This window comes from Ovis canadensis, chromosome 25, assembly GCF_042477335.2.
Source record: "Ovis canadensis isolate MfBH-ARS-UI-01 breed Bighorn chromosome 25, ARS-UI_OviCan_v2, whole genome shotgun sequence".
Classification (NCBI taxonomy): domain Eukaryota; kingdom Metazoa; phylum Chordata; class Mammalia; order Artiodactyla; family Bovidae; genus Ovis; species Ovis canadensis.
The window spans coordinates 42,755,546-42,772,974 of record NC_091269.1 but is presented as its reverse complement, the minus strand read 5'-3'; the positions used below and the strand labels follow the sequence as shown (position 1 = coordinate 42,772,974).

Here is a 17,429-nt window from a genome sequence, read left to right as displayed (position 1 = left end):
GGATTTCAAACAGTGCCTGGCACCAAACAGATACTCAAAAAATATTTGTTGAATGAATGAATGAATGTCCAACATGTGCCATTTTTTAAAAAGAAATAGTTCAATTTATTTAAATTGCAATTAGCATATAAAATTGAATTTGTAGCTGAAACCAGAGAACCCAGGGCTTCCCAGGTGGCGCTAGCAGTAAAGAGCCCGCCTGCCAATGCGGGAGTTGTACAGAGATGTGAGTGTGATCCCTGGGTAGGTAAGATCCCCTGGAGAAAGACAGGGCAGCCCACTCCAGTATTCTTGCCTGGCGAATCCTTGGATAGATGAACCTAGTGGGCTATAGTCCATAGGATCTCAAAGAGTTAGACACAACTGAAGTGACTTAGCACACACACATGGGAGAATGGTCTTCACTGTTTGGTGTTTAATGAGAGGAGCTTCTTCTACACAGGATTCCAAGAGACCTACTTGTTTCATTAAGCAAATAAAACTCATGCTTCAAACAGGTTATACAGAAATTGATTTACACTTCATTTCCTTTTTTTTATATTTTGAAACTGCAGATTTAACAAAAGGTAGCCATAACATTTCTATGTACAGGGTCAATTATAATTATGCAAACAATAGTGTTTTACACGATTTAATTTAATCCTCACACAAAAAAAAACCTATGATGTGGTATTATCTTCCCAATTTTGCAAATGAGGAAGATGAGTCTTAGAGAAGTTGAGTCTTGCCCAAGATCAAATAGCTAGAAGTGACAGAGCTGGAATCTCCAGTAATATCCTTCTAGCATGAAAGTTTTAAAGATAGTGTTGGGATTGTATCCTATTGCTATTACTTTCAATCTTCCTGATTTCACCTAAGAAACAGAACTCTCTAAAAAAGATCTGTCCTGTTCCAAGACCATTATTATTTAACTATAGTCATATATGTGAATTTACTTTCACACTATTTGGGGATGCCCAGCTACCAGGGACTGAACCTGTGCCCCCTGCAGTGGAAGCCTGGAGTCTCAGCCACTTGATGGCCAGGGAAGTCCCAATGCTGTTTTTTCCTTCTGCACTTTTATGAACCTGAAAGTGAACACAGGTTCTAAAAAGGTCAAAGTTTAGGACAAAATTTCACTAGGTCCTCTCTGTTCCTTACTGCTCATATTATTAACACAGATCTTCAGTGTCATATCTATATACTCTTAAAGTCAATCAATAAAATAAATATTATTTACTGAATGACCAAATAAATCAATACCTCTAGCAAAATCACTGTTTAAAAGCAAAGGTTAGAAAAAAAAGAAAAAGAGCAAAGGTTAGGACTGAAAAAAAGAAGACATTAGATATGCAGGCTTTATAACATATAGTTATCAAAGATATCTATGGATCCATAGACATTACATTCATACGCAATAACTCACTTTAGCTTCACTTGAGATTTATCTTAAAAATAAAACTTTTGCTTTAGGCCCCAAATTTTTACTTTATGCCCCAGGAGTAACTTTTCTATCTTTGGGGCACTTGAACTTAAGACCAGCACACTCTTCCTTTCTTTCTCTTTTTTGGGGCCATGCCATGCAGTTTGCAGGATCTTAGTTCCCGGACCAGGGACTGAGCAAGGGTCATGGCAGTAGAAGCGCCAAGTCCTAACCACTGGGCCACCAAGAAATTTCCAAGACCGGTATCTTCTTTCCTTTGCCTTCCGTTAGAGTAATGTTTAAACCTTTTACTCCCTATAATGGTTACCTTTGGTGAGCGGCTTTTTTTAATTGTCTCTTGATTTCTTTGGAGTCTTTCAATCAAGGGGATGGCAAAAGAGAATGTCTTTCCTGTTCCTGTCCGCGCTTGAGCAATTAAATCTTTTCCTTCATATACAGGACCGAAAGTCTTAACTTGAATAGGAAAGAGATATGTTACCCCTCGACCTGTAAAACGAGATTTCATGGAAATATTTACTTAAGACTGGCATTAGGAAAAAACACATTTATTTGAAATTAACATTTCTGATTCATCAACATGTGCCTAAAGATATATCACCTAGCAACATCTATATCTATTCCTACCCCAAAGAGGAATTATTTAAAAATTGGTCTCAACTTTTAACAAATACATTTAATTCTTTAAAGTTAAAAACTGATCAGAATACCGAAAAAATGATGTAGAAATAATTGCCATTATAAAAGCTATTTCTCTATGTTTTGTACATTTTCCTCTGGGTCAGAAAAGGTACAAGAGTTTTCTGAAATCTGGTTTTAGATTTTCAATTGCATATGCATTAAAATTCATTGTACCTTTCAGAAGCTTTATAGTCTCTTCAGAAATAGGGAAATTGGAGAAGGCTCCTTCTTTCTGTTCACGTGTTAGGGTCTGTCAAAACGAAATCAAAGTTCTAATATAGTTCATATCCAACTAGGTATTTAGAATCTTTTATGCATTTACTGCTTTTAGTTTTACTAAAGGAGCTAGCAAATCAATTTTTCGTTAGTACCTGCAAAAACTGTGTAACTTATAAGATAAATTAATGGGAAATTCTTTTAATCTCAAAAGTATCCCTTTAAACATCAAGCTTATTTAATACATTTTCCCATAAAGCATTTAAAAACGATTAACTCACACATAAAACTTCCTTTAGACATACATTTACTACATAAATCAAAATATAATTCCACTTGACTAAGATATTACAGAAGAGTTATTCAATAACTCCATATTCACAGATATAGACAGTATTAATTACAAGATTAACACCAGACTATAAACCAGCCTCAAAAGAAACTAAGCAATGAGGAACGTAAATTGTTTCTAAAAGTTAAGTAAGTTGTTCTGTGAATCTAAAAAGCATATTTTAGTTCACTCATACAAGGAAAAGTTCCTGTAAGCTTGAAAATTTCTCTAACATATATATCAGGTTATACATACATATATTATAATTTAACATCTATTGAAAACTTTGTATATTAGTCAATGCATATATAGAACAAAGACAATATATCTATAAACTTTATTATTGGTTGTTTAAAGAAAATAATTATAAAATCATACACAATAGCAATTTTCAAACCAAGAACCAGATAAAGGACATAATATCAAAAGCAAATGTAATCCATTTAAGCAAACCTAAATGCTGTTATTTTTTTAAGATTAAAAGAAAAAATTTTATTACAAATGTAATACAGTTTCATTGCAGAAATTTTAGAAACCATATATTAATAGAAAAACATTTTAAAGTTATCTACAATCCGGTCAGTTAAAACCACATTTGAAACACATACTTGTCCAATCCTCACTCTATGCATATATACATTTTTAAATTAAATAAAATCATACTGTATATACTATTTTGTAATCTGCTTTTTTTGCATTTAATAAGATAGACTGAATATCTTTTTAACATACCTATGCTCTTTAGAATCAATGCATTCTATTGCATGAATATAGCAACATTTTATTAAACCAATTTGTCTACTATCAGACATTTAAGATGTTTAAATTTTTTGCTGTTATCAGCATCACTGTGATAAGATACTGATTCATACAACTCTGCACACCTCATGATTATGTCTTTAGGAAGAAAACTCCTAAAAGTAGAATTCCTGAACTCTAACATAATCTAAACAAAATAATAAACAGTAAAGCTTATTACAATACAGACCAGAATAGCAGGCAAAAATCCCAACACAGCAAGATGTACATTCCACTACTGAGCAACTCAGATTTGCAGGGCCTTCTTTAGATCAACTTTCTAACAGATGTGCTTCCTGACAGATAGCAAACTCACAAACTGCACCACACTGTAAAGCAAGGATTCAACATCTTCTCTCAAAGCTTCCCAAAGATAGCACATTCAGTTCAAACGTATCTAAATTAAGAGCAACTATCAGATTTTTTAAATATAAAGAATAGTAAACACCAAGTTATTAAGAATCTCAAAGTTGTTTCTTTCTGAAGGTCTGAGTAATTTACTGACAATTTATAACACCTAAATAAACCTATGAACTCTGCTAGAGGAAGACACAAAAACAAATTGAATAAATTCAGTGCAAGAAAATACCTACACTAACAGATACTGATAAAAGCAGTGACCTAGAAATGAAGATTCTACACTAAGCATGTTTTCTATACCTCCCCCAAAAATTAATACCCAGGAGAACAGAGATCTTCAGATCATTTGTATATGTGTCATTTCTGCTTAAAAAAAGCAAACAGCTTTAAGACTGAATTACAATAAGACCTAAAAATCATTTAAAGTTGCTGTTGTTACAGAAGTACAATAATAATAAGGCAAAATATACAACATTAAGAAGACTTTATGTACCCTGTTTTCAGAAAAGTCAGAATTTACTTAATGAGTACTGGCAAGGACTGAAGTAACCACAAGAATACAAGTAGGTGACCATAAATTAGGAATTTGGAAAATCTGTTTAGGAACCCAATGTACAGGAAAGGTTTAAATTTGACCACCACTCCCTCTCCACCAACCTCTGCACCAAGAAAAAGGCAATATAATGAAAAAAACAAGGGACAAAGAAAAAAAGGCTCAGGTTTCAGCACTATAGATCCCCCAGTCCAACTGAGAGTATTGGACATTAAGCAGGAAATATTATAGAATCAATTCTAATTAGTCTACAAAAATCAAATTCTATTTCAAGAATAATGTCAAATGCAAAACAAAAAAAAATCCATACCTCTTCTAGTTTATTATCACTTGATTTATGAGTAGAACTATTTAAAGATGACACTCGCTTTGATCTTTTTTCATGTTCATCAATATCTCCATTTGATAGATCTTTTCTTCTTGGCTTATGAGATTTAGAAAATTCATCTGAAAGTCTATCACATCCTTCCTCGGTGTCACCATTTAGCTTCTCTTTCATTTTAGCTTTTTTGGGTTTGGGAGCATCCAAGTCATCTGTAACACCATTTTCTCTTGTTTCTGATTTCTCATCTGAGTCATTATGGTGCCTTGACTTCCTTCTATCACTCTGTGGAAAGACAAAGAAGCAGTGACAGGAGGGTCACGAGGTCTGCTTTTAAGATTCTAGACAAGTTAGAGTAGGACTCCCCCCAACCAGCAAAGCTCAATTTATCACAATCTTAAAAAGTTAGCTGGTAGAATTCTAGACTAGTTGCTATCCATTGTTTTCTTTCTCATCCCAACTCTTGCACTCTTAAGACTTGGCCTCTAGTCCCTCTCTAATCCCATTATAACATTTAAGGGAAACTGAATTAGTTCCTTTTCAGTAAAAGAATGAGAACTCGACTATAAATCAAAAAGCAAAAATTTCTAATATCTTCAAGAAAGAAATTAAGATTTATTGAGTACCTACCCAGCACTGTGTAAAATGTTTTCAGCTTATCTTGTTTAAATCTTCATAACAACCCTATAAGGGAAGTACAGGTCCATAATCCCTTATCCGAAATTCCGATATCCATAATGCTCTGAAAACCGAAAGTTTTTTTGTAACTTATTTGGAGACAAAACCTTACCTGTCCTCAAATCATTTTGTGCCAAAATTTGACTTCAGAAAACATAAAACTATTTATAATCTTTATTTATTCCATTCAGTATGAATATTCATATTTAACATTAAAGCATTTGATTATAGGTTGGGGGCCCCAAACTCTACCGAGATGCTACCCTTTAAAAATCCCCAGAGTTCTGAATTCCAAAACTAGCCTCAAGGATTTTGGATAAGGGATAGGGAACCTGTATTAGCTTTGCCAAACAAGTTCTCAGATATAAGTAACTTGCCAAAACCCACATATGGGATTTCCTGCAAGTGAAAGTGCTATTTGACTTGAAAGCGCATGCTCTCTTCACATCATGCTTCCTCTCTGAACTCTGATAAACAGAAACCAAAGTATGTAATTTATATAAAACCATGATTGTTAATACTCCTATGGAAGGACAACTGTATTAGTAATCCCAGAAATTTAAGTTTTTAAAATTTGAATAACAGAAAGAAAAAAAAAATTGGTTAACAGCACTTAAAAAGGGGGAAAGGAGGTGGCTTTCTGCAACTTTAGTTTTGAAATGCCAAGCTAGTGGCCAGTGTTTTAATATTGGCAGACAGCAAGAAATGTTTTGGAAATTTAGCACTTCAAAATTACTTGGTCAAACGTTCAAAATAAATTACACAGTAATGACTAGTCTTGTTAAAACTACCACCACCAAAATATTTCACCATGATTTACACAGTTTATACAGAATACTTTCACATATAAGTTTCTCATCCATAAATGTTGCAATGAAAAATGAATAACATATATGAAAATGCTTTGTAAACACTAGAGCTTTACATTAATACAAGCTATACAGTTATATGTTACATCATTTGATCTTTAGTTAACTGAACTAGCTCACATCTCATCAAACCAATAGGTTCTATAGAAAAACAAGATTATTTATAGACCCAGCCTTGGGGTTTGAATTGTTCCTGGGCCCTGCACTTCAGGGAGATGAAGCAAGGTAAAATGAGACCTGTAGGTCCAGGCCCAGCAATATCCCAAGGTGATGAAATACACTGTTGCATATCAGATCCACAGTGCTCAACATTCTCCACTTTCTTGGCTTCCAAGACACACAATGTCCCCTCTTAACTCTCTTACCTCTATCTTCTTCGATGTTTCCTCTTTCTCCTTTTGCGGATGCTTAAGTCTCTGTTCTTTATGTACACTTTCACACCATTTTCATGGCTTCAACATACATTTCCAGGCTTCCTTCCTAACCTGCACTCCAATTCTGAGAACCTAAGGCCCAGTTCCATATCTCAACACATCCAAACCCAGTTACCTTCATCTCAATGCCAGACCACTATTTGAATGCTCTATTAGTTGGTACTCTGTTTCCAAATCTTTCGTTATCTTTCATAATTAAAGTAAAATCAACGAGCATATCTGGAGAAACTACAATGTGAAAACTACCAATTTACAAAGATAAAGTGAAATACAAGCATGAGCAAAGATATGGTAATTTCCCTCAACAATCTTTGGGAAATCTGGGGGAAGGATACACACAGGAAGAATGAGCTAACTTTACAAGGAAGTGCATAATAAACGCTAATCAAATTATAAAGTCAGCACTGGAACAAGACTGTAAGGGGGAATGAGATCACTGTATGTGTCCACTGGAGTGGCTGTAACAGACACAAACTAAAATTTGACAGATGGACAGGATATGGATGCCAAACAAGGGACAAGTATTTTTGGAGGAGCAAAAACTAAAATAACTGCTTGATGATTTCACTTACAGGAGTTATCTAGAGTAGTCAAATGCATAGAGACAGAGAGGAGAATGGTAGCTGTCAAAGGATGGGGAGACAGGGCAACTGAGGAGGTTGATGTTTAATGGGCACAGAGCTTCAGTTTGGGAGAATGAAAAGTTTTGGAGATCAATGAAGATGATGTCTGCAAACAAATGTGACTGTACTTACTGCTACAAAACTATATACTTTAAAAAGGGATTTCCCTGGTGGTCCAGTTGCTAAGACTCAATGCTCTCAACACAAGGAACCCTGGTTCAACTCCTAGTTGGGAAACTAGATCCCACATGCCAGGGCAGCCAAAAAATAATTAATTAATTTTAAAAAGTAAATGTAAATTTTATGGTACGTGTATTTTACCACAATAAAATAAATAAATAAATAACTGCTTGGCTGGAATGGCAGGTCTACCCTGTCGACAAGGTCAGAAGGGTAGGTATGGCTCTCTGGAACTATGCAGAATATTTTCATTCTTTGGTCAAGTGTCAGGCTTCAAATACTGCTTCCTTACCCTCCAAAGCTCTGTTTCCTTTTCTCTAAGTCTCTTGAGAAGTGGGGCGGGAAGTCTCTGCAACTCTTCTAACGGACTCCTTGAGGGCAGGGACCTTCTTGGTGCCCAGCAAAGAGTCTGGCATAAATTAGGCTCAATAAATATTTGTGAATTGAATGAGAACACTATGAGAAAGGACTATTAATAATAATAGCAAGACAGCAACAAAAATAATAATAACCCACATGATCTCTATCAGCCAAATCCTGGCAATGTTCGCTGTAACACTTTTCCTCAATCCTCTACTGACCCGTTATCGAGGTTTGTAAAGCTAAGATCGCTTTCCCCAAGATTCTCGCATACAGGACAGGATGACGGAGAAGTTACACATATTCAAGGCAATCGTTTTTCTTAAATCATCTTCTAAGACGGCCAACGAGAACCAAACGACAGGCCTCGCTGCTTAAGAAGAGGAAAGAATTGATTCCGCGATGAGAACTTGAGTCTGCCCATCTCTTAGGCGCCGACGGGAAGGACTGGGGGACCACGGGAGGCTGGGCCAAAGCCCAGTGCTGCCCTTCTCCGGCTGGGGATGTGGAGGTTGGAATGGCTCCAGAGCGACCTCCCAGGAACGAGGCCGGCGCGAGGAGAGGCCCTCGGATGCTCCGGCCCGGTTGGTGACAGACCATCAGGGAGACTTCCCTCCCCGCCCAAGCCGGCGCTGCCCAGGAGGCGCGGCCCATCCTCAGCGCACCTTTTGCCTCTCCTTCCTCTGGCTCTCGGTCTCCTCCAAGGGTGCCTCCAGCTCCATAATGTCCCCCCAGAGGAGTTTCCCAGGCATCATTCGCCTCCACCGCTTGCTGCCGCCTCCCTCTGGGCACCGTGGCCACAACCACCTACGGGCAGCGACAGCGTGAAAGGAAGCGGGGGCTGGACGGCCTCCAGGCCAAGGCCGTGCGTCACTTCCGGAACACGCATCGCACGGCGGGGGAAAATAATCCCGGATACTCCCGGTTTAAACGCCTTCCTTGCGACGCCGTCTCCCAGCCAATCAATGCGAAGAGTCTCGACTGACCCACCCTTATTCTGAAATAATTGGCTTCTAGAGTAAAACCCTGGCCAATCTCCATAAAGGATACGCAAACTGATTAGCATAAAATGTTCAGCATTTTTTTTTCCGCTTTCTCTTCCCATCCCCCACTCCGAACAATTCGCCGCAGCGCAGAGGAGATAATTTGGAGCTTCCCAGCGTGCAGTGCAGGCATTGGGGAGAACCCCAAAGGCGGTGGAGCGTGGCTCACAGGCGCGACTGGCTGGAAGGAGGACATGCCCGGGACAGGGCTAAGCGAACGCCACGCGTCGCGTTGCTTTTCGCCGCCGGAAGCTGCTGGCCTCGGGCCCGCCCATTGCGGAGTGAGGCGTTAACGTTTAACGGCTACGCGCGAAGCCAGCCACCTAGCGTTGATGGGAAGGGGCGTCGTGGGGTCTGCAACGGAGTAGGTGGGCTTGGGGTGAAGGCCAGGTCCGAGCAACCTTCCCTCAAAGTTTTAGCTGTGAAGTTAATTCTTTGTTCATTTTAGGTCCTTCCCACCCTACCCACTTGACATTAGAGGAGACTAACACTGTAAGGGACTTCCCTGGTGATTCAGTCGGTAAAGAATCCATCTGCAATGCGGGAGACCCGGATTCGATCCCTGGGTTGGGAAGGTCCCCTGGAGGAGGGCATGGCAACCCACTCCAGTATTCTTGCTTGGAGAATACCGATGGACAGAGGAGCCTGGCGGGCTGCAGTCCATGTGTCGCAAAGAGTGGGACACGACCGAACGACTCAGCACACAACCCCCTGAAGAGGATTAATTTGGTTTAAGTCACACTATCAGTGGCACAGTGAGGACTAGAGAGCTCATCTCCTGAATCCCAAATCATTGCTTTCTCTGCCACACCAACCTGAAAGCTTTGAGTTTACCAAACGTTTTGGGAAAGATGTTCCCATAAAACATAGAATGAATAATAGGGAAAATCTGGAGAAATCTAGGAAAGAAGCCTAAAATGTCTTCGAAAGCTTATGTATTTGTAATGGATAAAAGGATTTTACTTATGGTTATTAACTGACCGTGAGTTACAACCTTGAACAAAACTGGAAACCTTTTGATAATACAAAGGGCTCTTTGGCATATATCTTTTCTTACTTACTGGTGCTAGCTTGTTTTTGACTTTCTTTTCACAGCCCCTTTCTTTTTATCTCTTCATGATCTCATCAACCTAGCTACTCTTGAGTGGAAAAAAAACAGAGATGTAGGTGCAGGGGTATTCGCAAACCTCTTGACAATGTCTAGCACACCAGCTTTGTAACATGAGTTATCAAATTTAAGTCTTGGCAACATTTCAGTTTGCTACAATTCCCCAAAGAGTTGGACAAAACTGAGCGTCTGAACTGAACTGACACGTCCTAGAGTTTGATTATTCGTCTTGAATAACTGAAACACCAAAGATAAATCTGTGATTGCTACAGGTCTTCTGTATAATTATGGGTTGGCCTGAAATCAGGGGCTATACGTTTATCTAAAGTGACCTTATGGATTCAGTACTGTGAACAAATGGGGTGTTCAGTTGATGGTGAAAAAATGCTTGTCTCTCCCTAAATCATAATAGCTATGTATCTCTAGACTGGTGCTGTTCTAAAACCTTTAGGTCCCACTCAGACCCACTCCCAATTCTACCACTGTGAAGTCTTTGTAGCCATACAACAAGGTATGATGGGCATAGAAACAAAGGAGTGGATGTGTCTAAGAATGTCACATGTACAAAATTGGGATAATCATAGGAATAGCTGTTATTATGTTATAGTTGAAAATCAAATACAGATAAAGCTTTAGTGCCTCAACTATTTTGGGCATTTATTGTTATGTTGGAGGTCACACAACAGGTCTGAAAAAGGACTAGACTGTTTGAGACTCCCTAGGCAAGAGACTAATAAGTATATTAGTATTTTTTAGAATGACCTTCTATGATTTGGGACACTCCACAAACCCTACATTCTAAGCACCAAACATTGAATCAAAACTCTGACTGCTGTCTGTGTCAGGTGGAGAGGGCAACGGTGGGGAAATTAAACTGAGTCATAAATAACTGGACTAAAGTGTGGCTTAGCTGAAAAAAAATGGAGTACCACTACATGTGTTCTCAGTGGGCATCAAACAAAAATGCTAGGAATGGAGATGATGGAATGGATAATTCATTTTTTCATATTTGGTCCCTGTAAGTCTCAAAAGATTTATACAGATGATGAAATTTATTGGGGGGAACACAAAGGGGGTAGAATGAATAATTAAAATGTACAAGTAACTCAAAACGTGGTATTACTAGAACATCTTTGTTTTCCAAATATTTTGCCAGAGTTCCTGATACAATTTCTCAAAATTTGAGAGTTGAAATGCCTCATCTGTTGCTCTGTTGTGACATTCCATAAGATTTTCCTTGCCTTGGTTTTGGCTCATTAAACTCTATAAAAACAAGATGATTATAAACCTGCCTCTCTGGTCTTTCTAAAACCTTAGTGGGCTAGATTTTAATTTTTATTTTATAGTTAGAAAGTAGAAGCAAAAAAGAACCATTTTTCCATCTTCATGTCAAGATTATGTGAGGAATTGAACCACCATTTAAAAATGTTAGGACATGGAAACAGTTTAAGGGGCAGCTACAAATGGGTCAAGAGATGTTGAAGGCAGAGGTTGAGGAGAGTACTAAGGAGAAAATGAAAGAGGGAACAAGAAAAGGTGGTTTCTACCCTTGCTAGCCACATGACCTTGGCCAGCTGTAAAACCTGGCTTTTTGTTAGTAAAATAGGGGCAAAATGCCTCTCCTGCTGATAGTTCAAGGAACTGGGGGGATCCCCTGATATAACAATACAACAGAGATGATGTACAGAGGTACTTCTATTTCTTTTAGCTTCAGGTTTTGACAGTGTTGGCAAGGAGACAGCTTTGAACATATTTATTTAGCACATGTATAACTTCTATATATATCTAGCTCATAATTCAAATTGTTTGGGAAAGCTTTTTAAAGGTTTAACCTTAGGAAGAAGGTCTGTTTCTTTAGTCAATTACTTTGTAGAAGCTTTGAATCAAAGTTTCAATCAAACTGAGTAAATCACTCAGTTTCTTCAGAAGAGGGCACCATTCCCCAAGAAATGGAATAGCTACTGCTAGCCCACTGCAATGCCAGAGACCACGGTTCAATTCCTGGGTCGGGAAGATCCGCTGGAGAAGGGATAGGCTACTCACTCCAGTATTCTTGGGCTTCCCTGGTGGCTCAGCTAGTAAAGAATCCGCCTGCAATGCGGGGAGACCTGGGTTCAATCCTTGGGTTGGGAAGATCCCCTGGAAAAGGGAATGGTTACCCACCCCAGTATTCTGGCCTGGAGAATTCCATGGATAGGCCATGGGGTCACAAAGCACAACTAAGTGACTTTCACTTTCACTACTGAAAAGGGAACAAATTTCTAAGGTTTCAAATGAGACAAAGATCTGTAGAGGCCAGCAAGATAGTCATGAGTTTCTTTTTAATATACCCTTTGGCCATTCTTGTCTCATGACCCTCATGTCTCTCCCACACTCCTTTTAGGCATTAGTCTGTCTTCCCCTTCCTTAAAAGCTTTTTCAGGTAACTGTAGGATGGATACTCAAAATGCAGTTGATCCCAGTTTTTTCTCTGCTATGGCTCTTTCTACTCTTCCTCATGGAGCTGACACTGTGAAACATTCTGTCTGCTAAACTGCATTTAGTAATAATTGATTCATGATTATTCTAATATAAGAATGAGACACAAATGAAGCTTAACAAGGTCACACCAGCATGTGATAGGGTTGCGTTACTGAGTAGGTGTAAGTTTAGCCACTGGCAAAGAAACTGATATTTCAGTTAGCAAGGAGTTAGGCAAAGGGTATGTAGAGTTTCTATTAGGATTATTTAAATATTGAAAATTGTTTACAGAAGCCAGCTACTCTGAGGATTTTGAGGGGTCTGAGATCCCAGATGAAAGAGGAAGAAGAAGAAGAACGTGATCTCACATTATATGACAAGTCACAATAAGCCCATGCTTTGCATATTTTATTCCTATTTATAGCATAAGAAATTAACTGAAAACTTATTAGCCAAAAGCATAATACCTTGCCCAGGAATGTCTGGATTTTGGTTAATGATACTTTTCTATAATCTTGAAGGACTGAATCTCTAAATGGAGGATTTCCAGACAACCTGGCAAAAACAAGAGACCTCTATAATGGGCCAAGTATAGATGAGTTTTGTGAATAAATATACAAAAATACACACATATATTTGTAACAATGTTAGGTGCCTCCTGCTTTGGGCACTTTAAATAGATTATTCTCAAATCTTACAATTCTTATAAGGTATGTATCATTACTATCTTCCTTTACAGATGAGAAAAAATGAATTAGAGAAGCTTGGTAACTTTCTCCATCATACAGCTATGAAGGATTGGAATTATGATTTAAACTCATCTGACTCCTAAACTCAGGTCACCGACGCTATTTCAAGAGAACGGTTTTCTCTCAGCAAACAGATAAAAGTGGAAAAGAAAATCATTAAGCAAAATTTCCACACACAAAAATTAATAGTGGGAAAATAAATTCAAGTCACCCATTGTAGAGAATAATCTCCCAAACAAGAATTTAAGAACATGTACACTCAACTTTAATATCTGTGGTCATATGTTGTGTTTTACAGAAGGCAGGTTTACTGGTTTCATAATAGGCTTCATTTAATACATTTAGAGAGTATCAAATGTATCTGAAAAAACTAGATAAATTTCATTGGTCCCTAGATGTGGCCAGAGTCACGAAAGACTTTGGATTCCCCACTGCATTAAGACAATTGTCCAGGCCCAGGATCAAAGAAGAGTAGTCGGTACTCCTTTTACCAAGGATTGGTAGGGAAAGTGCAGACATGGAGACCTGGAAGCAGTACTTGGGCATTTTGAGTGAGTTCAGTATTTCACAAGACCCTCAGTGAATCTTTTTTTCCCGTTTTTTAAAAAATTGGATATATTTTTATATAACCTTCACTCTACTGGTGGAAAGAATCTTCAAAATCGTCTAGTTCTGTCATGCTTTTAAGAAAAGTACTGAAAATACCTCTACAGCATACCCATCAAGGGATCACCAAGCCTCTGCTTGAATGTCCTAAATGGTGGGAAGTTCATTTGTTTACAGAGTTGCCTACTTCATCTTCAGATAGTTTTATCTAATAAGTTCTTCATAATGAGCTGAATTTTTTTTCTTCTCTTAACTTCCATTCACTGGTGCTGACTCCAAGCTGTAAGACCCCCTAAATCTTTGCCTCCCCCACAGGGCTTTTCTATCCAGATAACCCTTGGTACTTTACCCAGGGATTTTTGAATATCCCAGTGACCACAGTTAATTTTGGAATGCCATGGTAGATTGGTCAGAGCCACGAAAACCAGCTGTCAGGAGTGAGTGATCCAACCACAGTGAAACAGGGGCGCGTCTGGTCTCAGATCCTCTGCACTCTCACAGGGCCTGGAGGCAGCTCCCCACAGTGCTGAGCTTCATCATTCTGGCCTTTGCTGTTACCTGGATGGTGAGAGCTGGAAAGTACTCTCTATTCAAACATCCTTGACAATCCTTAGAAACCTCTTAGAAGAAACATCCCCTCAACTGAAAGTCAGCATTATCATCTGCCCAACACGCTGAAACCAGTCTTGACTGCCCCATGTGTTTCCTAAACCCGAAAGAACTGACCATTTTACTACTTGGTCTGAAAAGACCTGGTAGAAAAAATTCTGGTGAGGCTACGTAGGTATTATGATGAACAAAAAGGATCAAATGTAGAAAATTATCTCTCAGCCGAAAATTATCTCTCAGCCATCTTCCACCTTTTCTCTAAATCTCTTAATTCAGAATCTCCCTTTTACTCACAAGCCATCCTGCCTCCCTTCTATCTCCACCATTGAAAGCATCCTGACTCCTCACAGCCATTTTATGCAGAGCCTCAAACATGGGGAGAAGCCAGAGAAACAGTTGAGCCATATGCCTACTGCCACAGGAATTTTGGGTATTGTCATTCAATTACAGTGTAGAGCCATTTCCTCATGTTAAAGCTGGTCACAGAGAATATCCCTGGCAGCAATGACTGGAGAGAAGGAATACTTGTTGCGAAGTATCAGTACTCAATACATCGATACAAATTCTTTCTGGTGATAAAAGACTTTAGTTGCAAACAAATTATCTATGCACCTAAAACACTGTTTTCTAGAGTTCTGTGTTGAAATCTGGTAAGATCCACTTACTGTAAATACTCGGCATTGATGTGAGTACAGAAATTCACTACTGGGTAGTAAATTAGCATCTTATGTATTTGAAAAACTAATAAGTGTCTGTCTGATAGTCAACTTAATTATATTTAATTAGGAGAGCAATTATCCCATTTTTTTTATTGTAAACAATCTATATACCCCCAATAAATTTATAATAAGCTTCAAAAAAATCAGTGTCAAAAAAGGGAAAAAGCCAGTTAACTACAACAAAATATGTAATGAGATTAATAACATATATGTTTGGCTTTAGAGAATTCTTATAAACTCAGTTAATGAAAACACTCTATATTAATGCTATACATTTTTACAAGAGTTTCCAAAAAAAAAAAAAGTATTAAACATTTATCACTGGAGTGAGTTGTAGTAAGGAGCTGGATGTAAGTGTTTGACTGCTCTTTGTGCCTTCAAAGTTCTGCAGTAAATTTTGTCTTCTTTTTAGTCCATCCAAAATGACTGAATTATTAGATGCCAGACTCTGTGTCCTAAAGATATTAAAAATAACAGAATTATTGCCCTTAAAAGGGTTTCTAACCAAGGCATTATATCTTCATTTGGTACTCTTTGAAGCAGTACATTTACTAACAGGAACTAACTTATAAAGTAAGTTAACCTTTAAAACTCTAAAGTACTCTTTTACATTTTAAAGGGTTTCCAAAAGCAATTCAATTATTTGACAGCTGCTTTCTAAGAAGTTCACATTTTCTAAATATCTGTTCTTAGACCTAGCATCAAGTATATTCTAGTCAGAAATAGTAAGTTCCCTGAAAAACTCTTCTATACAACTGCAGTGGCCAATATCTTCTTGTGTAATTTGTTTCTTTTTTGAAAAGTCATATGGTAGAGAAAAGCCAACTATATTTTTCATATTGACAATGATTCTTTCCTAAGGGCTGTATGCAATGTTAGTCCCTTATTCAACATACCTGCCTTGCTTCAGCCAACGCACATTATTGGTTTGGCATTTTGCTTTTGACAGTCCCTTCTCCCACCTTGCCTCTTCTCCCTCTCTTGTCTATTACATTGAGATGTCTCAAATGTGTCTTTCCCACACATCACTCTTAATTCCACATCTCTTTGACAGTTATGAAGAGTTCGCACTTTGGTGTTTGTTCATTTGTTGGTCTTTTCGACTAAGTTTTAAGCTTCCTATAGGCAGCAACAACATCTTGTTCATCTTTGTCTCCCTAATCTTCATAACAATTATAGCATATAATTGATATCCAAATGTTATTTCCCCTCTCTTTTTCTATAAGTGTCTTTAATGATTATAGTTATAAAAAGTCTTTCCAGAAAACCACATTATAAGCAATTTTTTAAAATGCAGTTTCTCAGAGACTTCCTTCCTTGGTGGTCCAATAGTTGAGATTTCACGCTTCTGCAGCAGGGGGCATGGGTTAGATCCCAGGGTAGGGGAACTAATAACCTGTGTAAAAAAATTCTCAATTGCATGTCAATTTCTCCTCTCTGTTTTGGGTTTGTTTTTGGTTTTGTTTTTGCTTTTACCAGAGAGAGGAAAAAAAGGGTACCCCGTGGGTTCACACCACCATTGTTTACCTCAAAGACAGCATGTTTTGAGACTTTAACAACAATATAAACTATTCAAGCGGAAAGATCTTGGATATTGTTCCCCAATAAAGTACATATGTTTAAAAAATGCAGACTCCCAGGAATTCAGCCAAAGTTATAATCAAGAATGTCTGCAAACATTTATATAACAACAATTTACTACAGATTGAGTTATTAAAGCAAAATATTGGGAATAATTGAAATGTCAAAGGAAGGAAAATAATGGTTATATAAATAACAAGAGTCCACATAATATAATACTAAGTAGCCATTTTTAAAAATGAGCTAGATATATATGTATTGATTGCAAAATATCCATGATAAGTTAGGTGAAAAAAGAAAGCCACAGCTCTGTATAATCTGTTGTTAGAAAATAATTATAGTTGTAAATGCATGGGAAAAAGTCTGAAAGATATATGCCAAACTGCTAAGAATATTTGGGTCACCTCCTTGGAATAGGAATGGAAAAGGCTGGGAAATGGAGACTTCTAGTTTTACTTTTCTGTATTACTTTACTGTTTCAAAATGAGGTACACGATTTTATTTAATAATAAAACTAATGTATATATATATATACACCAAATTTTAAGATGACTTTTTAGAAAACTAATCACATAGAAATGTTCATTATATTCTATTGAAAAAGCAACATGCAAAATAGTAACTATAGTATGAGTTCAACAGACAAAATATACAGATCAATACATTCAGACAGAAGTGTTATAAATACACCAAATGTAAAAAGGATTTTTAAAATATTTAGATATTAGA

The 17,429-nt window shown here is 37.6% G+C and overlaps 2 protein-coding genes across 7 annotated transcripts in view; both read right to left on the bottom strand.

Moving 5' to 3' along the window:
* Positions 1–9,131, bottom strand: part of DDX50 (DExD-box helicase 50) — a 33,070-nt gene extending 23,939 nt beyond the window's left edge. Inside the window, exons 1-5 of one of the 5 annotated variants that reach the window (XM_069571898.1) lie at positions 8,491–8,937; positions 5,312–5,423; positions 4,670–4,966; positions 2,276–2,351; positions 1,731–1,909 (exon numbers count right to left, since the gene is read on the bottom strand). In XM_069571898.1, coding sequence (XP_069427999.1) covers positions 1,731–1,909; positions 2,276–2,351; positions 4,670–4,858 — 444 coding nt within the window. In that variant the 5' untranslated portion in view covers positions 4,859–4,966; positions 5,312–5,423; positions 8,491–8,937. Of the gene's footprint in view, positions 1–1,730; positions 1,910–2,275; positions 2,352–4,669; positions 4,967–5,311; positions 5,424–6,593 lie in introns of all 5 variants that reach the window. The other 4 variants (XM_069571899.1, XM_069571900.1, XM_069571897.1 and 1 more) reach the window with 4 other exon arrangements.
* Positions 9,132–13,427: 4,296 nt separating this feature from the next.
* STOX1 (storkhead box 1) overlaps positions 13,428–17,429 on the bottom strand; it is a 66,592-nt gene continuing 62,590 nt past the window's right edge. For both annotated transcript variants that reach the window (XM_069571894.1, XM_069571895.1), the window contains exon 4: positions 13,428–15,574. In XM_069571894.1, the coding sequence (XP_069427995.1) occupies positions 15,427–15,574 (148 nt within the window). In that variant the 3' untranslated portion in view covers positions 13,428–15,426. The remainder of the gene's footprint in view (positions 15,575–17,429) is intronic.